Raw genomic sequence first — 20,904 nt, forward strand, 5'->3', positions numbered from 1 at the left:
TCTCTCTATATATATTACTGTTCAAGGGCCAAATATAACTTTCACGATCTTAACTTGAAGACCATTGCTTGGTTTGCTACATTAAGATTAATGTGTAACAGGGCTGTCTAATTGTCTTTTAATCTAACTGATTGATTGAATGCTAAAATAGAATTAATACATCTATTAGGAATTCCACTTTGTCTATGAAGGGTCCCTAAATAAAATGTTGACACTACATTTTTCTAGACAGGATAAAAAGTAATTTAAAAACAATATAGTACTTGTTTGCTCCTCTTAAAAACATTTAGTTCCACATTTTTAAGTTTTAAACAAAACAATTATTCACACGACTCAAGTGTTTATTTATTTATTTAATGAACTAGGGGATCACTGGCTAAGTGGGTAAGACACTGGCTCGCTAGCCTGTCCGATCCCTGCATTGACCAAGAAAGTTCATCCATATTTTCCAGCGTGGTTCCCCACTTGTCAGTGATGCAGGACAGAGGGCCTGACAAGGACAGCTGTCTAGTCCTTCGGATGATATGAAAAACTGAGGTCCCGTGTATACATTGGAATGCACGTAAAAGATCCCTTGGCAGTTTGAATTCGATATAAGAGTAGGCGATAGTGCCACTGCTCGGGCAAAATTTCCCTCATAGCACACTGTATGGCGTATGCTCGTCTTCATAAGCCCAGCATAGGAGTAGGACGTTAAACCCTATTTCATTTCATTTTATTTAATGAACTAAACTATTAGTTTAGTTTGGCCTTACCTGTGGAAGAATTCAGATTAATGAGAAAATTCTCCTAGTTTTGTTAATGTAAGATGTAGCGCACTTCAATGAGATATACCTGGTTTCATAGTATAGAAGTGCCAAGATTTTATTCCAAACATCAAATGAAGTATTATTTTTTTGATCAGATTTCACTGACTCCACAATCATATTCATTCGCATATTAATATCCGTTGTGGGCTTATTGATATATTTTTACTTCAAATTTAGGCCCTACTTTAAAATGCTTCATTTTTTAAAAAACTAATTTCACAGATAGTTTCATCCCTCTCACTGTCTGGAGCTGCCAAGCAACATTCGCTACAAATCATTTTGTGTCTGTAGAGGTAGAAAACCAACATAATTACATTGTATAGGTTAATATCTTATCAGACTAAATCAAAAATTGCCGAAGTCATTTTTGAAAATAAATTCGGTAAACATGATTAACTGCCCTAAGTGGTTAAGGTGGGGGTTGGATATCTGAATGGTTCATATGCGCGCGCTGTATCATAAGGTCTGTCATTGAGTCAACTGGCATGGTTTCGATTCCCCGGTTGTACGTGACAAGGAGTAGAATCGCCTGTCCAACCTTGTGGATTTTCTTCAGGTCCTTCAGTTCCCCCCACTGCTAAAGACCCCCTACGCGCAAGCGAATTATTCAAATAAAATTGAACTATGCGTTAGTCCCGAGTGGATGTTAAACCCAATTTTTCTCTCTCTCTCTTTCTCCCTAATTGGTTATTATTTAAACCTCAGGTGACTGTCTAATGAGAAATATTACACAAGGACGTCCTGATTTGTTCAGTTGATCAAACATAGAATGTAAATGGGGCTACTTCAAATGAAATTTTTGTACACAGTGTTATGTGTCCTTTGTCAAATGTGTTAAAAATGACTTCGACAGTATTTACATTAGGTTGATGATGTGAAGATCGCACATAGGGAAGCGAGCGTATGTTCACTTGTCTGCCAAATCTGTGTTCAGCAAAATTTAAATATAAAATTAATTTTTTTTCCAGAATTATGTCTTGGCGAGATCGAAACCACTACAGGTAATTCAATTTTGTTCATTTTTTGTTGAAAAATATTTTCTCATTGAACTTTGCATGCAATTTTCGGAAAATATCTAATTTTCCATGAGTCATTCCAATGTTGACAAAATTTCAACTCATCATATCTATATTTTTCCTAAATGAAATTGAACCATTTTTTACCTGATATTATTTTTAGAGATTCAACTTTCACAATATAGTTTTTCACAAGGGATTAAAAATCCCACACATGATATTCAGCAGTTTTATTTAAAGGAGCTAATTCGCTAATATTTTGGACCTAGAAAATGACACAAAGGGGTCACAATGCATATAATAATGTAATATGAATATGTGATCACCGTTTGACATGACTTGTGGAATATGTCTAGCCTCGTCCTTCGAGTCCCTTGTTACAAATGGCACTGAAACTCATTATGGTACACGATTCATTTACCAATGGTAAAATGTTTATTTTGGATATCAGAAACCCACCTTTTTCCGGTAAGATCACAACATCAATGTTGATTTAAATTGACAAATAATTTGTGTTTTCAATGTCGAAGACTTTGGTTGGTATAGATTTTGAGACTTAGCTACTTAAATAAGTTTAGTATATTTGATTGTGTTTTTATTGTAATCTCTTGTCGTGATATATAATCTACATAAGACCTGATGTCTTTTTTTTTTCCTCCTGCTTAACTTGAGTTTTGAAATCTAATGGGGTTTTTTCGTAAAAAAAATGATTAATCTTACAAATATATCAAGATCTCGCAATCTACTTTATCTCTGACTATTTAATAAGAAAAAAAATTGTTCACTGACATAAAAAAACAATGTGTTTTACTTGTTGGACACATAAATCTTGTGTGTGTACTTTTAAAGTAGCTAAGTCTCTAACTCAATATCATCCAAAATCTTCAACATTGAAAACACGATTTATTTGTCAAATTAAATCAACATTCATGTTGTGATCTTACCGGAAAAAGATGGGCTTTTGATATCCAATAAAATGAACATTTTACCATTGGTACACGAATCGTGTACCATAATGTGCTTCAGCCCCAGTTGTATCAATCGGCGAATGTAGACTGGAATAACCAGACGCTAGAAATTTGCACTCGCTTGAGACTGCTGGCTTATTTCGCCGAACATAACTGATTTGAAATTGGAGTAAAAACGGAAACCATTGAATGTAAATCAGTTTATATACATTTATATTACAGTATTATATGCGTTGCGACCCACTTTTGTCAATTTCTAGGTCCCAAATGTTAGCGATTTAGCTCCTTTAAATATTTGTACTGAACAAATTGTGTTTATTTCTTAGACTGACTAAACCTCTGTGGTTTGGGTTGAAAATAAAATTGTTGAATTTATATGTTAAAGGAGCTAAATCTCTAACTCAATCTTTTCCATAATATTTGAAGTTAAAAACACGAATTAGATTTCAATATTGGTGAATTTTAATCAATACTGATGTTGTTATCTTGCCATGAAACTATAGCATCCTAATATCCAATATTTAAGACACAACATTTTATAATCAGTACATGAGTCATGTATTCTGTGGTTTCCGGTGCCATTTGTAATGAACAAATAAAAACATATCCTACAAGACAATGTGGAAGTAATTATAGTAAAGGCTGATTCACAAACGACAAAATAATAATTTATAAAAAATGGTAGAATGCAAGGTGCAAACGACTGCCGTTCAATTTGAACTGTTCACATATTTTACCAAACATAATTGATTAGAAATTACAATATTTTTTTCAAACATTGAATATAAATCTTTACATACATTCCTATTACATTAATATGTATTTAGACCCATTTTCATCTATTTCAAGGTTTAAAAAAATAGAGCCATACGATATATTAAAGATACATTATGTTAAAGCTAAATCTGCCGATGCACAATTGACATTTTTTGCTAAAATATCAAAATCATGGCTTATTAATCCACTCAGATTGGTTATTTAACAATATTTTAAGAAAATTAAAAAAACCAATGCTAGATATGTCCTGGCTTGGATTCAATCAGACTTAAAAAAGACCTACCAATAAATTTTCGTGGACAACAAAGCGAGTAGCATAGATCGATTAAGCTTCAATCCACATATCTTTTTAAATTCTGAATGGAATTAATCCATTTTTGGACTGATATTCCTATTAGAGATTCTTCTTTCACAATATTGTAGTCTGCCTGTGATTCTACAGCCGTAAAAGAACACATCAGGACTTTAAGGTTTCGAAACAAAAATTTGATCATATAGCTTGGTCCATTGTCATATAAATGTGGTTAGTGTTAACAGATTCTTCAATTGTATTAAACTTTAACAATTTCATAAAATCACAAAAAAGACATTCCTTGCAACAAGAAAAAGTAAAATGCTAAATCAGTGATTCTCAACCAGTGTTTCACGGCACACAGGTGTGCTGCGAGATCTTCCTAAGTGTGCCACAAAATTTTGAAAGGCACACTAAGAAAATGCAGAAAAACATATGATCCCTATTGAGTATTCACTGGTGTCTACTTACAAGTTCATAGCTGTGTTTTTCTTTATTTAGTTTGAGTCATTCTATGTTTCTATGACTAGTCTGTGTCTACGGTTGTATGCCGTCTATGACATGCCATGTTTTTATTTATACAAAATTCAGATATTTTTCATATATATTTAGCCAGGTGTGCCACTATTTTTTCATGTGTTCCAAGGTGTGCCATAGGCAAAAAAAGGTTGAGAACAACTGTCCTAAATAATTGGTCCCTTTTAAACCTCTGAGGGGACAGTGACCCCAACTGACCCAGCCATCCATCATTTAGTCTGGTCTTGTCATTCTATATTTACTGGTAAAATATTTTTGTTTGCTAGAAAAGATACGTGGGGAATTTTAAGGTCTACAGGACTGGTATGTCTGTTCTAAGCTTAAAACCAAATCTCTAATATTTCCTACAAATGTCCAGACTCTGAACTATCCGACTTTTGAGATAACGGAAAACGTTTTGTGTTTAGGTTAGGTGGTGGTGTTAGTGAATACTAAAATACTTGTTAGAAGCAATGTTTACACGATAGTGGACAGTGGTCAGAGTAAAGTTGACCGTTCATGCTGTTTTCAATACGTCTGACGATTTTGTTAGAAATGTCAACAAGCTTGGAGGGTATTAGAGATGAAATAATCCATTAAACATGAAAAGATATCCCCCCACCCCCACCCTCTCGGATTTTCATTGAAACATGTCTTTCTAGTTATGTATACTATCCAGAACTTAGTAAATGAATTTACCTTCATTCTAGCTTTAAAAGATCCTTCGATAGATGCAATTGAAAAGATTACATGAAATACTGATATCTGGACAAATTCACTGGCATATTGGGCCTTTACCGGTAATTGGTAAATTTTTAACAGAGTTAACATTCATCAATTTCTTCAACACTTTTTATGCGAAGCGTGCAGCATACAAATTTAAATTATTTGACATATTGGGTCTTTAATTGTTAAATTTTTTAACAGAGTTAACAATCTTTAATTCATCAATTTCTTCAACACCCTTTATGTGAATTGTACAGCATACAAATTTAAATTAAAAAGTAAAAATCAAAACCAATATTGGATTTTATACATTTCAGCGCCTTAGAAACTGTTTTCTTCAGTATTAACACGCTTTATAAATGACGATATTATTATTATAAAATATTTTTTAAGTATTTTATTGTTGAAGGGATTGTTGGTCGTGCGATTAAAATCATTTATTCATAACCAGATTTGTTTTTATAACATTCTGTTGCGTGCTTGTCATCTAAGTTATGTAAATTTTATGTCAAGATGGATGATATTCAATTTTAAAAAACTTTCATGTGATAATTGATGATTTCATCACTTGTATCACGATTTTAAAAAAACAACACAAATTCTAGCTAAATGTTTTGAATTCACACTATCTGTATCAAAGCCCTTTGTAAATTAGTAATAGAAGGTATATCTAGTTTTTCGGATGGGACACAAAATCGGGGTCTATCCATGTATATATTAGTGTGCATTTAAAAGAACCCTTGACGTTTGAATTTTAAGAAGAATAGGTCATAAATGCATAGACAGAAATGGGGCTTAACATCCTACACCGACTGGGTTAATGAAGATGGGCATTTGCCATACCCTGTGCTATGAGGGAAATTTTGCTTGGACAGTCTTGCTACAGCCCACTCTTATATCGAATTCCAACAGCCAAGGGATCTTTTACGTGCATGCTAATGTGTACATGGAACCTCATTTTTTTGTCCCATCCAAATGACTAAACAGCTGTTCTTGTCAGGCCCTCTGTCCTGCACCACTGACAATGGGAAACCACGCCAGAAAATCTCGATGAACTTTCTCAGCCAACACCAGGATAGAGCCCACGACCTCCAGACTAGCGAGCCAGCGTCTTACTCACTTAGCTACTGTGTCTCCTCACATAGAAAGTAGATTCATGATTAATGTTTTGAAAATGATTAAAGTAAAGACTTTAAATACCCTTCAAATCCATTCTTTAAAAATGGTTATAAAGCCAGCCAGTATATTTCCCTGTCAGTCAGTCAAAACCTGCAAATATTACTAAAACAAGAACCTTGCTGTGAACTGACCATTACTGACTCGTGGCATGGTGGTCCACCATGAATTAACACTCAATTATTCTCATTAGTTTACACAGAGGTGAAGATTACTGCTAACCTTTGATGTTTGATCGTTTGTTCATGGGACCTAAAGTCTGCATCCACCTAGAGTGATATCGCAGACAACTAACCTTTGATGATAGAGGATTGTCTTTATACTCTGGTGGTCGCGTCTCTGCAGGTCACCCTTTTAACATAATTAAACAGATGGTTGATTAATTTAATCATTCCCCTCCTACTGTTTCCTCCCTCTCAATTAGACCATGTGGAACCTGCAGTTAAAAATATCATAGGTTCTACTTGAACTGAATGGTTACCCTTGACAATTAGACCATGTGGAACCTGCAGTTAAAAATATCATAGGTTCTACTTGAACTGAATGGTTACCCTTGACAATTAGACCATGTGAATCCTGCAGTTAAAAATATCATAGGTTCTACTTGAACTGAATGGTTACCCTTGACAATTAGACCATGTGGAACCTGCAGTTAAAAATATCATACGTTCTATTTGAACCGAATGGATACCCTCGATATTTAGACCATCATAGGTTCTACTTGAACTGAATGGTTACCCTTGACAATTAGACCATGTGGAACCTGCAGTTAAAAATATCATACGTTCTATTTGAACCGAATGGATACCCTCGATATTTAGACCATGTTGAACCTGCAGTTAAAAATATCATAGAGTCTACTTGAACTGAATGGATACCCTCGACTATAAGACCATGTGGAACCTGCAATTAAAAATACCATAGATTCTACTAGAACTGACTGGATACCCTTGACAAAAGGACCGTGTGGAACCTGCAATTAAAAATATCAAATTTTCTTATGAACTGAATGGATACCCTCGACAATAAGACCATATCGAACCTTCAGTTAAAAATATCATAGATTCTAATTAAACTGAGGAGGATGGATGGCCCAATGGTTAGTGCGTGCGCATTGAATCGTACGGTCTGTCACTGAGTCAACTACTGTGGTTTCAATGCCCCGGTTATACATGACAAGGAGTAGGGTCACCTGTCCAACCTCGCGAATTTTCTACAAGTCCTCCTGTTTCCTCCCACTGCTAAAGACCCCTATTCGCAAGGGAATTGTTAAAATAAAATTGAACAATATGTTAGTCCCGATATGACCTAGTTTGTGCCGAGTGGACATTAAACCCCATTTCTCTCTCTCTCTCTCTCTCTCTCTCTCTCTCTCTCTCTCTACTTGAACTGAGCGGTCCCCAACTAAAATCTTTTGATTTTGTCGAAAATAAGACCATGTGGATCCGGCCTTTCAAGATATGACAGAATCTATGCGAGTAAACATCCTGATATTGTGGACACTAAGACCATGTGGATCCTGTCTGTCAAGATATCACAGAATCTAGTCGAGTACACATCCTGATATTGTGAACACTAAGACCTTGTGGATCCTGTCTGTCAAGATATCACACTTTCAACTTGCCATTGTTGGATAACTGAGTAAGGCTACTGATAATGCAGGAAGATGAAATCGTTATTCTTACAGAGAATAAAGAAAAATTGTGCTTTGATTTTTACCCCCATGAAGCAGAATGAAATTTCTAAAGAGTTTTTCTCTCAAGATATCTGTACGTGAGTCGTTTTTTTCTCTTTCAATCAGTTTTCTTCTTTTATGTTAAATTTTTTCATACTACAACAGGAATTAATTTTAAGTTAGAGGCTATAACTATCACCTTTTATGGCTTCAGTCTGTTCTTCCAAGGCTTATTCTTCCCTTTTTTGATTTAGAATCTTAACAAATTGAGAGAGAGAGAGAGAGAGAGAGAGAGAGAGAGGAGAAGGAAGAGAGAGGAGAAGGAAGAGAGAGAGAGAGAGAAGAGAGAGAGAGAAGGAAGAGAGAGAGAGAAGGAAGAGAGAGAGAAGAGAGAGAGCGACACACACATACTAGACCATTTCAGGAATAGGGGTAGAGATTTTTAACTGTGGGAGGAAACTGGAGAACCTGGAAAAAACTCATGAGGTTGGACCAGCGACCCTACTCATTGACAGCCTTGTGATTTTCCGTGTACATGTTAAACCAGTAGACCACCCAGCCGTCCAATGTAAATGGAACTAGATTATGTGTTGATTGAGAGAGAGAATGTGGGTTTTAATACTGTCCATAGGCTAACATATGGTATATCCTTATTCTGACAATAAAATTTTCCTGCCGTTATAATAGAGGGTCTTAAAGAGAGGTGGATAATCGTCTGACTTAGATTCAATCGCATTAAAAAGAGGCCCATCAAAAGATCTTACCCAACACTTGTAGGTGGCACTGGCTTGTTTATTTCTTTGTAAATACAGAACAGAATTGAACCATTTTAAAAGTTTTACAATATTGTAGTTCGCAAGGGATTCAATATCTCAAATAATAACCAGTGACTCTTAGTTAAACGGGCATTATGGGAGATTAGAAAAAAAAAGTTGACAGTTCTCGCTATAATGGTTAAAAAATAGATAAAGTAAATAGAATATGCTGAGATCATAGATTTTGAATTTTAGGGTAGCCTCGATCATCATTACTAAAGTCAGTATGTTTAATTATTTTTCAAAAAAATGTATTTCAATCCGCTAAATATTGCAGGCTTGCGATGGCATAGTTAATTAATGTCTAATTGATAATTTAGATAACATTTCTGGCCTAAAGAATAACCTGTAATAGGCAGATTTAGCTCTTGTATAATGTACATGTATGTTTAAATTATGATTTTATTGGTTTGTTTGTATTATCTTGGGGAATATATGTATCTGTGTTCTTTCTATATTGTGTTGTGCAGTTATCCAGGTATATTGGATGATATCCCGAGACCATAATTTAAATAGAATATCCCTTTAATTGTATTTGACAGTAACTAATTTAGTTCGATTATATTTGACAGTAACTAATTTAGTTCGATTGTATTTGACAGTAACTAATTTAGTTCGAGTGTAAAATCTATTTTGTTATTATTGACAGTTAATGATCTATTTTGAGTGGAATGTCTTTTTTTTATTATATCTGACAGTAATTAATTTAGTTTAAATGGAAAATCTCTCATTGTAGTTGATAATTAATCATTTATTTTGGGTTGAATTTATCTTTTATTAAATCCGAAAAATCAATAATTTATTTTGGGTGGAATGTCTCTTTTATCATATTGACAATAACTAATTTATTTTGAGTGAAATGTCTCCTTTATTAAAGTTGAAAATCAATAATTTAGTTTTGGTGGAATGTTTACTTTATTAATGATGAAAATCAATAATTTTTTTTGAGTGGAATGTCCCTTTTATCATATTGACAGTCAATAACTTATTTTGAGAGCAATTTCACTTTTATTATGGTTGACAATAACTAATTTTTTTTGAGTGAAATATTTCCTTTATTAAAGCTGAAAATCAATAGTTTATTTTGGGTAAAATGTCTCGTTTATTAATGATGTAAAATCAATAATTTAATTTTTGTGTAATGTCTCTTTTATCATAGTTGATATTCAGTAATTTATTTTGAGTGGAACTTCTCTTTTATGATTGGTGACGAAATGAAATGAAGATTAACACACGCTATGAGGGAAATTTGCCCAGACATTGGTGCTATGGCCTACTCATAAAATTCCAAGGGATCTTTTACGTGCATGCCAGTGTGTACTCAGGATCTTGGTTTTTGCCCCATCCCAACAACTAGACACTGTTCTTGTGAGGTCCCCTAGACAAGGGAAACCATGCCCGAAAATCCTGAGGAACGTTCTCAGTTAGCAAGCCAGCGTCTAGCTTACTGAGCTATCATTAGTGCCCATTAAAAATCAATCAATATTTTGCTTTGAATGAAATGCCTCTTTAATTGCAGTTAATCAACTGATGACTAATAGCGAGTTTTGATTAATACAATGACTGTCTGGTTGGAACTAATTAAAACATTGACTAGCCAGAGGTCAACATGGCTTCCACAAGGTCAATCCTCATCAATTCTCAAGATGAATTTGTTGAAATAAGAAGTTTATTTTAGGGGTATTGGATTCATTTGATTTTCAATCTAAACATTTGATGATTGGAGCAATTTGTAAAAATTACCATATTATAAAAAGAAAATAAACGGCATCAGATTTAATGATACAATATGGCATCCAGGGGAACATGCAGGTCACTTTGAGATCCGAACAACTGAAAATATTATACATGTGTTGCTCTAAATGTAATTCAAACAAAACAGAAACGTAAAATAATTTTTTAAAAGGAAACAAAACGTACATGTGCTGAAAATAAATTTTATCTTGCACTATTATAATGGTGTGATAATCTGCCAATCGCAAAGATGATTAATGTTTCTTAAATCAACCACTTTAAGATCAACTTAACCTGTCATCACTTTTCAAGTCGTCATTGGGTAGCGATGTTAATCCCATTGATTTATTATATTGTTTAATCCTTTGTGCATAGTTCATCTATCGACGGGGGATTGGGTGGCCGAATGGTTAGCACGTGCGTGCTGTATCATACGGCCTGTCATTGAGTCAACTGGCGTGGTTCCGAATCCCTGGTTGTGTGTGACAAGGAGTAGGGTCGCCTGTCCAACTTCGTGGGTTTTCTCCAGGTCCTCCGGTTTCCTCCCACTGCTAAAGACCCCTACACGCAAGCGAATTATTGAAATAAAATTAAATCATATGTTAGTCCCGAAATGACATAGTTTGTGTCGAGTGGACGTTAAACCCCATTTCTCTCCCTCTCTCTCATCTATCGACTTTTATCTGATTTTCCTAAAATTTGTATATTGAAGGCAGTCACTAGTTAGGATATCTTACTAAGTGCAGTAACTGGCCTGTTAGTACTGTATAACGATATTATTTATGCTCCGATATATTAAAGAATTGAAGAATCATTTGAAGTCTCAAGAGAAAATTTACACCTCCAAACTATTACCATTTCTTCCCCAGCACCATGGTGTACACAATGTCATTTATTAATGACTAGGAGGAATAAGAAAATGACCCCAGAGAGATTGTGCCTGACAAAATGTAGATTTGTGTCTGAGAGGTACCTTATTGTGGGAAATAGCTTTATTTAACTCTGACCTTCATTAGCCCAGTCTGAGCAGAACAGTAGGACGTTAAAGCCCATTTCATTTCATTTCATTTTGCTTTATTTATTGTCTGCTTGCACCGAAGTGATATCGCAGACAATTACATGTTATATATTCAAAGTGAATTATTTACAAGGTGATTAGTGAAAAGAATTGAAAGGATTATTAGATATTTATATATATGTACAGAAGGAATAAAACAATTAATGACGGGACGATAGCAGTTATATAACAAGCGCTATAAAAAATATATACAAATAGAGACAAACATATAGACATTTTACAGACAGACACACATCGTACTGGTGCCTTAATTCAAAATTTAATTTTTATACAGAATTATATGACACCATATACAAGAACTAATATACCGTTCAGATGCTTATTTTTAAACCAGTTCAAAATCGCTGGGGGTTTTAAGACAGGGTTGTGTTGCATTCATACGTACTAAAAGTTAGAGGTTAGAGTTAACTACGCATGGATAGCTTCATATTCTTTATTCTTGCATGCTTTTGATAACACTGGCACTGCCTGACCCGGACATTTTCCCAGGAATGCAACTTACTGCATACTGTGCATGCTCAAAGCAAGCTGGAGATGGGTTGCGAGCTGGGGTTTTTAAACTGGTTTATTTGCCCCACACTGGTGTTCAGGCGACAAAGTTAAACTGGTTTAAGATCCCCAGGGTTTTTAAACCAGTTCAACTTAAGCATCTGAACCAGCTATAAGTGTAAACTGGTACAATATTGTTTACAAAAGGTGTTTATCTTACCCTAGATGATAGAGTTGATAGATGACAGTAGGTCTTATGGGATAGTTCAACCATCAGGCAACTAGGAAATGAATTATGGCTTTAGTCAAACTATCATGATTAATAACACCTAATCTTTCAATTCTCTGATGGTCAGGGAGGTTGGGTGGTCAAATGGTTTAACATAAAGTCATAAGGTTTGTCATTGAGTTAAGTGGCATAAGGGTCATCTGTCTAGCTTCTTGGGTTTTCTCCCACTGTTAAAGAACCCTTATGCTCAAGACTCACTCACACACTCCCTAACTCACTCTTTTTGCTCCATATGGAGGGGTTTTATTGCTACTTGTGTTCTCTTCTTCTCTTTTTATGGACATCTGGATAATACTTTTTTGACTGTAGTCAGTCGTTCGTTGACTGCATTAACTGCTGCAACTTGATGAAGCTAACTGGAAACCATGGTTTATTCTAGACATAATGAAACTTGTTCCGACAACACCAAATTTGTCATGATTTAATCTATGGGAAAATATACTCGAATTAATTATTTAACATTTAATTAAGAAAACAGAAACAAAATATTTGTGGTAGATGATCTCCCGGCTTGGAATCAATCAGGTTAAAAAGAAAACTTAAAAAGATTTTCCCTAACACTTATAGGTGGTACTGGTTTGTTTCTTATATCTACATTTGGACGATTACTAAGATTGAACTTTCATAATATTGTCCACTAGTTTGCCACAATTCAAAATACCTCAATTGACCATGAGAGAGAGAGTGATAGGTAGTGAGGGAGAGAGGGAGGGAGAGAGAGAGAGATTAAAATCAACTCGACACAAACTAGGTCTAGGTCATTTCGATACTCAATAATTTGCTTGCCATATGGATCTTTAAAATAAATTAGAAATTGAGTTAAAATAAATTAGAAATTAAATTACCAGTAATTAAAAATTGAGTTGAAATTACCAGTAATTAAAAATTGAGTTAAAATTACCATTAAAATTGAAAATTGAGTTATAATTACCATTAATTAAAAATACCTAGTAATTAAAAATTGTGTTAAAATAACCAGTAATTAAAAATTGAGTTAAAGTTAAATATAAATAGAAATCAAGTTAAAGTTAAATAGAAATTGAGTTGAAGATTAATTAAAAATGAGTTAAAATTAATTAAAAACTTAATGTAATATGATTTTAGCAACTATAACTCCAGAGAAATTGAGACTATTATGGCGCTTCAAGCTCGTTCCAATTGAAACAAGACATCAAAATCTACAAAAAAAATTAATCTGTAGTGAGACAGGATATTTATTGGCAGTATTTTTAAAAATCAATTATTTTCATTTCCTGCAAAATCTTCCAGACATGTAATAAAATTACCAGACGAAAGTTTTATCCGGAAAATAACGTAAGTTTAACGTTCATTTCCCCGTAAATCAGTCAAATCTGCGATGAACTTGAACATATTTTACAAAATTTCTAGACAGATCTGATTTTATTTGAAAAATTTATAACTTTTTCATTTCCTGTCTTGTACTACATGTGTTGAAAATCTACCAGACTAATGGTGATGGGTGTCGAAAGAAAATGACGAGATATTTTTTTCGTCTTTGACATAATAAGTGTTGATTGGCTCTGAAATGAAGCCAACCGTGAATTAATTTGATCAAAATGATGCATTATGGAAGGACTGTGACTTCAAAATATTTCAAGTTGGTCTATTTTTGTTGTGTTTTATTAAAAAACCTCAGTTTTCTGGTGTTGGCCGAGAAAGTTCATCAGGATTTTCTGGCGTGGTTTCCCCTTGTCAGTGGTGCAGAACCGAGGGCCTGGCAAGGGACAACACATAGTCGTTCGGATGGGATGAAAAACCGAGGTCCCAAGTACACACTGACCACGTGGATGTTAAAGATCCCTTGACAGTTGGAATTCGATATAAGAGTATGCCGTAGCACTGCTGGCCAGACAAAATTTCCCTCATAGCAAGCACACTGTATGGCGCATGCCCATCTTCATTAGCCCAATCGGAGCAGAACATTAGGACGTTAAACCCCATTTCATTTCATTTTTAAAAAAAAAGAAATATGACAGTTTTTAGAATTATCCCAATTTTCCCAAAAATTATTTTGTCACAAAAAAAATTAACACTATTTATTATATTTTAAAGTGAAATTCTTTGAAATTATACTTTTATCAGCGAGTTAATTTCTCCGACAGTCACTTAAGACCCATAATGATTGACGAGAACCCTGGATACGAACACAGAACCAAGAATGAATAAATCGGAAAGAAATAGCGGAATAGGAAAATCATGTCAACTATTAAAAGGAGAGAGATCTCAAGAGATTTACTTTCCATTTGCTTGAATTAAGATCGTCATACGATTGATTTACGACTGGCTTTTAACATAGTGGTGTTCTTAGACCTGGAACGGTCGGAGTCTATAACGAGGATAAAATGATATTATTACTAAAGCTACGATACTTTATTAGATTGTCATGTTATTTAGACTGGGAAATAGTCAATAACGAGGGGGGAATTCTCAATATATGATAATTTAAAACATGAGTTAGCGGGATGAAATTTTAACTGAGTAGCGAGGATGTATAGAAAGTCGTCATAAAGAAGGAAACATTAATTACAGGAATGGGTTAAAAAGATAGATTGTACTTTATTTAGACTGCGAAATATTCAATAATAGGGGTGGGGGGGGGATTCTAAATTTATGATAATTTAAAACATGAGTTCGTAGGATGACTGTTGTTTTTATTGTTTTTATGAAATTTTAAAACAGAATAGCAACGACATATTGAAAGTCGTCATAAAGAAGGAAATATTAATATCAGGAGTAGGTTAAAAAGATGTCATAAAAAGATAAATTTTAAGAGTGTTTTTTTGTTTTCTTTTATATATTTTAACAGAGTATTGCAAGAGCATATAGAAAGAGAGAGAGAGAAATGGGGTTTAATGTCCACTTGACTCAAACCAGGTCCTTTTGGGACTAACATTTGGTTCAATTTTATTTCAATCATTCACCAGTGCGAGGGTTGCATTAGCAGTATCTTAAAATGCAAAAGAAATGAAATAAAATGAAATATTGTTGAATGACACATTAGCACCAACTGGGCTATATCGCACCAGAAAAACACAATAGATAAACTTAGATAATTATGTAAACAAAATTGGGATAATACTAAAAATTATCATCTAATTTAATTGGTGATCATAGTTAAAGATGCATTATGGAAGAGTAGATTAGAACGCTTAGACCATTTAAATATTTAATTTAAAAATGGAGAAGCAAGGCAAAATCTTGAATAACAAGTACTGTTGTTACAATAATAAACAATTAATGCCATATATTGTCAAAACTGCAAACAGTGATAACTTCGCTCAGAATAAAGTAATTTGAATGAAATTTTCAATATATTATTTAGCATTATTTATTTTTTAACTATTATAGCAAGAACGGCCAGCTCTTTATCGAAATCTTACATAATGTATCTTTAAAGTAGCTAAGTCTCTAACTCAGTATCATCCAAAATCTTCAACATTGAAAACACGAATTATTTGTCAAATTAAATCAACATTCATGTTGTGATCTTACCGGAAAAAGATGGGCTTTTGATATCCACTATTTAAGACAAAATAAACATTTTACCATTGGTACATGAATCGTGTACCATAATGCGCTTCAGCCCCAGTTGTATCAAGAGACTCGAGGGACGAGGCTAGACACATTGAGCCAAATCAAACGGCGGATGTAGACTGGAATAACCAGACACTAGAAATTTGCACTCGCTTGAGACTGCTGGCTTATTACGCCGAACATAACTGATTTGAAATTGGAGTAAAAACGGAAACCATTGAATGTAAATCAGTTTATATACGTTCATATTACAGAATTATATGCGTTGCGACCCACTTTTGTCAATTTCTAGGTCCCAAATGTTAGCGATTTAGCTCCATTAAATAAGCTATTAACCCTCTGGAAAAAATTTGAAGTGGAAGCCCTGGCAAATAAAATACATTAAAACTGACCAGTGAAAGCTCTGGCTCTGACTTACATGATTTGTTTATTTATCATAAACAGAGCTGAAACTGATAGTTATATGTTTTTTTTATATTTTTATTAAAGCAACCCAAGAAGAAAATTTCAGTGCTATAGATGTAACAACGGACAGCTCCGTCACCAATGTCACTGACATTGATATTAACACCACTGAATCACTGTATGATGAGTCTATTTTGTCTACTGTGTTGTCACCCACGTCACTGTCACTGACATCACCTGTGTCAACAGATGTTACAACACCACCAGATGTAACTGTAACAGATGATGTGGTGTTGGTGAATGTAACGGAAGAATTATCTACAGGGAATTTATCCGAGTATCTGATCAACATTAATACGACATTCACACCACAATCTTCAAAATCTGGTAAGTAAATCATCAATTATTCTTTACTATAATAATAATAATAATAATAAGGGCTCTTATAAAGTGCTAGACTCCAAACAGTACTGTTTGCTCAAAGCGCTAACAAAGTTTACAGGAAACAGTTATTAATATGAACACTGAAACTATAAGCGGGTTTGGTGGCCAAATAGTCTTACTCATACACTTTAGATTATAAGGTCTGTCATTGAATAAAGTGGTGTGGTTTTAATTCCTACCATGTACATGACAGGGAGTAGAATCAATTGTCTAACCTCAGATTAAAGACACCTACTGGCAATGCAAATTATTGAAATAATGCACAATTATGCACTATTTAAGATTTAGGGCCAACAAATTGAACTTTCAGTTCCTCAGGGTTTGGGGGGTTGGATGGCGGAATAGGTCTGTATCATAAGCTCTGTCATGGAGTCAACTGGCGTGCTTTCTATTTCAGTGATGCCAAAAAAAAATGTGTTTACACATCTTCCGTAATGGCAGATATTCAAGAAAGCAATTACAATATTTGTGTCTTCTATTAAAACAGTGTACATAAAAGATATTCCAAGAAATAATTCATTTTCTCGATTTCGTTTTAATTTTGTATTTTTTTCACTTTTTTTTATTAAAAAACATAAAATGTAAAGCATATCGATGGCAAGTGTTTGTTACAAGCTGTCAATCAATCAGTCAATGTCTGTCATCTAACACAGACTTGTTTGTTCTGTTTGTCCATGGCACCAGTCTTTTATTTACTCAAACATTCGAAACAGAAAAAAAATCAATCGTAACAACCTGTAAAAAAAATGTAAAAATATCTTTGTGAAAGTTGAAACGATAAGACTCTTTACATATTGAACGAAAAAATGGATTAAATAAACTAGAGGTTAGAATCTGTAAAAAAGGTATTCATTCATTACTTTGTTAAACCCAACCTGAGTTTTAAAACTGAGTTTATTTTTCAGTCTTAGGCCACAAGAAATTGATTTTCTGTTCTTCAGGGGTCTTGATTAATAAATAAAACTATATGAAATGGGGTTTAACATCCTACTGTTCTGCTTCCACTGGGCTAATGAAAATGGGCATTTGCCATACAGTGTGCTATGGGGGAAATTTTGCCCGGACAGTCGTGCTACAACCTACTCTTATATCAAATACCAACTGCCAAGGGATCTTTAACGTGCACACCAATGTGTACATGGGACCTCAGTTTTTCGTCCTATCCAAATAACTATATGTTGTCCCTTGCCAGGCCCTCGGTCCTGCACCACTGGGGGGGGGGGGTGGATGGCTGAATGGTTAGCGTGAGCGCGCTGTATCATAAAGTCTGTCATTGAGTCGACTGGCGTGGTTTCGAATCCCCGGTTGTACGTGGCAAGGAGTAGGGTCGCCTGTCCAACCTCGTGGGTTTTCTCCGGGTCCTCCGGTTTCCTCCCACTGCTAAAGACCCCTACGCGCAAGCGAATTATGTAAATAAAATTAAACAATATGTTAGTCCCGAAATGACCTAGTTTGTGTCGAGTGGACGTTAAACCCCATTTCTCTCTCTCTCTCTCTCCCTGCACCACTGACAAGGAGGATCAACCATGTGGGAAATCCTAAAGAACTTTCTCGGCCAACACAGGGATCGAACACTGGAACTTCAGGTTTGCAATCCAACGTCGTACCGACTGGGCCACTGTGACTCCCTGATAAATAAATAGCCACTTAAATGATGTAATGAAATGGGGTTTAACATCCTACTTTTACGCACCTACTGGGCTAATGTACACGTGCTCGAAATGTGAAATATGTTTTTTTCATAATTTCAAAACTGAAATGTTTGGAACTAAACACTCTTGAACAGCAAAACCAACTACTTTTGGTTTTTAAATAAGTCTTTTAAGAAGAAATAAGGTATTCCTGAAGAACAGAAAATAAATTTGGTATTCTATTTCTATGGTTAAATACACCTTCTAGTTCTAAGGTTAAATACATCTTCTGTTCATTTGTGCTGGGGAAATGATATTAGCATAAAGTGGAAAACACAAAAAATATTTGCGTGCCAGTTGACTATAAGACTCTTGAAATATTGGAGAAAAAATAGAAAGAAAAATTCATGCTATTAAATTTTCTATTCATCCTTGCTTTTTTTTTTACTAAGTTTAAAAAATGTGTGAAAAATTTATCTTCATTTTGATTCCCCAGTTCAAAGTATTGACGACAAACTTATTTTTTTCTTGATAACCTGTTTAAAAAAATCTTTTTTAGATGTTTGGTTCTTTATCAACTTCGATTATTTCTTTAGTTGTCATTTCAAGTGAGAAATGTTTTTAACAAGCTTTGAAAAATCTATTTTATGAAAAAACCTGTACTTTAGACCAAGGCAATTTAATTTTTAGTTTTTCAGGAGCTGGATCAATAAATAACTCACTCAATTCTTGTGTCGGATGTTTTGCTTTGGTAGTCAGGGTGTTAGATGTAGCATTTGTTGAATTGGTTAAACTAGGATAACTCTGTGCAGCACTTAATAAATTATCTAAAATAAAATAAATAGAATAAAAAAAACATTGGAAAAGTTATCTGTGCTACACTTAATAAATTATCTAAAATAAAATAAATAGAGAGAGAGAAGAGAGAGAGAGAGAGAGAGAGAGAGAGAGAGAGAGAGAGAGAGAGTTTAAAGTCCAAGGACATTTTGGGACTATCATATGGTTCTATTTTATTTCAATAATTTGCTTGCGCCCAGGGGTCTTTAATAGTGAGTATAAACCATAGGAGTTGGAGAAAATCCACAAGGCTGGACAGGTGACTCTACACTTTGTCACGTACAAGTAGGAAATCAAAACCATGCACTTGATTCAGTGACAGAGCTTACGAGACCCCCACTCGCCCACATCTCTCACCCCGCCCCCTCCCCCATCCTGAAAGCTTTTGAGAGGAGCAAACTAGTTGCGTTTTGTTATTAAATGAGCTTTTGGAATAACTGGAGGCAGAATTTTTAAAATCTGTTCCTGAAGAAGAGAAATTCAAATTGATATGGCCTTACACACTACTTGTATTTCTTCAAGAAGATTTTAATAACAATCTCTCAGATAACGCAGTGTTCATTTGATTTAGCTGAAAATTGGGAATTTTTTAAGAATTTGATTAAATTAAGAAAAAAAATACCTGGAAATGAACTAAGATTTAAAGTATGGTAACAGTGAAAGCCGATAGAAATGTCTATTTACATTAATTCCAAATGAAAATTTGATAAAATTTCCATTTCCGTAAGTTTTTCGGAATCTTTTATTTTGTCACCGAGAGTCTGTGCTGAAGGACTTCGGCTATTTTTAGATAATAGTACCAAGGTTTTATATAATTACCGATATCAGAATGGTTTCCTGTCGAGTACTACAATGATTTTCATTATACGGGAACAATTTCCGCAGAGAAAAATCAATAGTAGGTTTAACATAAATATTTATTTCGCAATGATTGATTTTAAAATAATCGTCATTTTTGGCTGTAAAAAGCGAAATTTATGTATGGACCTGTCACATGCCATTTCCAATATTTGACTGACAATAAAATTGACTGTATTTTGTATTAAAAACACTGATATTCTTGAGTATGTAATTCTCGTCTCTGAAGGCCATTGAAGTGACAGGTATAGATGCATTAGGCAATATTTAGGGGAAGCCCCAAAATTAATTGCAGATAAAAATGTCAGCAGTTGCGTGGGACAATAGAAATGAATGAAATGGGGTTTAAGTCCTTCTTTTTTGCATCGACTGGGGTAATGAAGACAGGCTTACGCAATATAGTTTAGGTTGCTACAACCTACTCCTATTTTGAATTCGAACTGTCATTGGTTCTTTTTTATGTGCAAGCCATTGCGTTCACAGGAGCTTGTTTTTTATGTTCCATCCAAACAGCTAGACACTGTCCTTCTCGGGTCCTCCGTCCTGCATTATTGACAAGGGGAAACCGCACCGGAAAATCCTGAGGAACTTTCTCGGCAAATACTAGGGAGTGAACCTGTGGTGGGTCAAGTGGTCTAACACGTATGCTTTAAATCATAAGGTCTGTCATGGAGTCAGGGGGATTGGGTTTAATGCCTTAAATCGTAAGGATTATCATTGAGTCAAGTGGCATGGTTTTGATTCCCCGCTTGTACGTGACAAGGAGTAGGGTCACCTGTCCAACCTCACCTGGGTCTCACTGTTAATTAAAGAT

At 34.5% G+C, this 20,904-nt stretch overlaps 1 protein-coding gene across 4 annotated transcripts in view; it reads left to right on the top strand.

Annotated features, from left to right (window-relative positions):
- LOC126821881 (uncharacterized) overlaps positions 1 to 20,904 on the top strand; it is a 53,996-nt gene that overhangs the window by 20,915 nt on the left and 12,177 nt on the right. For all 4 annotated transcript variants that reach the window (XM_050550466.2, XM_050550464.2, XM_050550463.2 and 1 more), the window contains exons 3-4: positions 1,778 to 1,810; positions 16,405 to 16,707. In XM_050550466.2, coding sequence (XP_050406423.1) covers positions 1,778 to 1,810; positions 16,405 to 16,707 — 336 coding nt within the window. The remainder of the gene's footprint in view (positions 1 to 1,777; positions 1,811 to 16,404; positions 16,708 to 20,904) is intronic.

Source organism: Patella vulgata, chromosome 5 (assembly GCF_932274485.2).
Source record: "Patella vulgata chromosome 5, xgPatVulg1.2, whole genome shotgun sequence".
Classification (NCBI taxonomy): Eukaryota; Metazoa; Mollusca; class Gastropoda; family Patellidae; genus Patella; species Patella vulgata.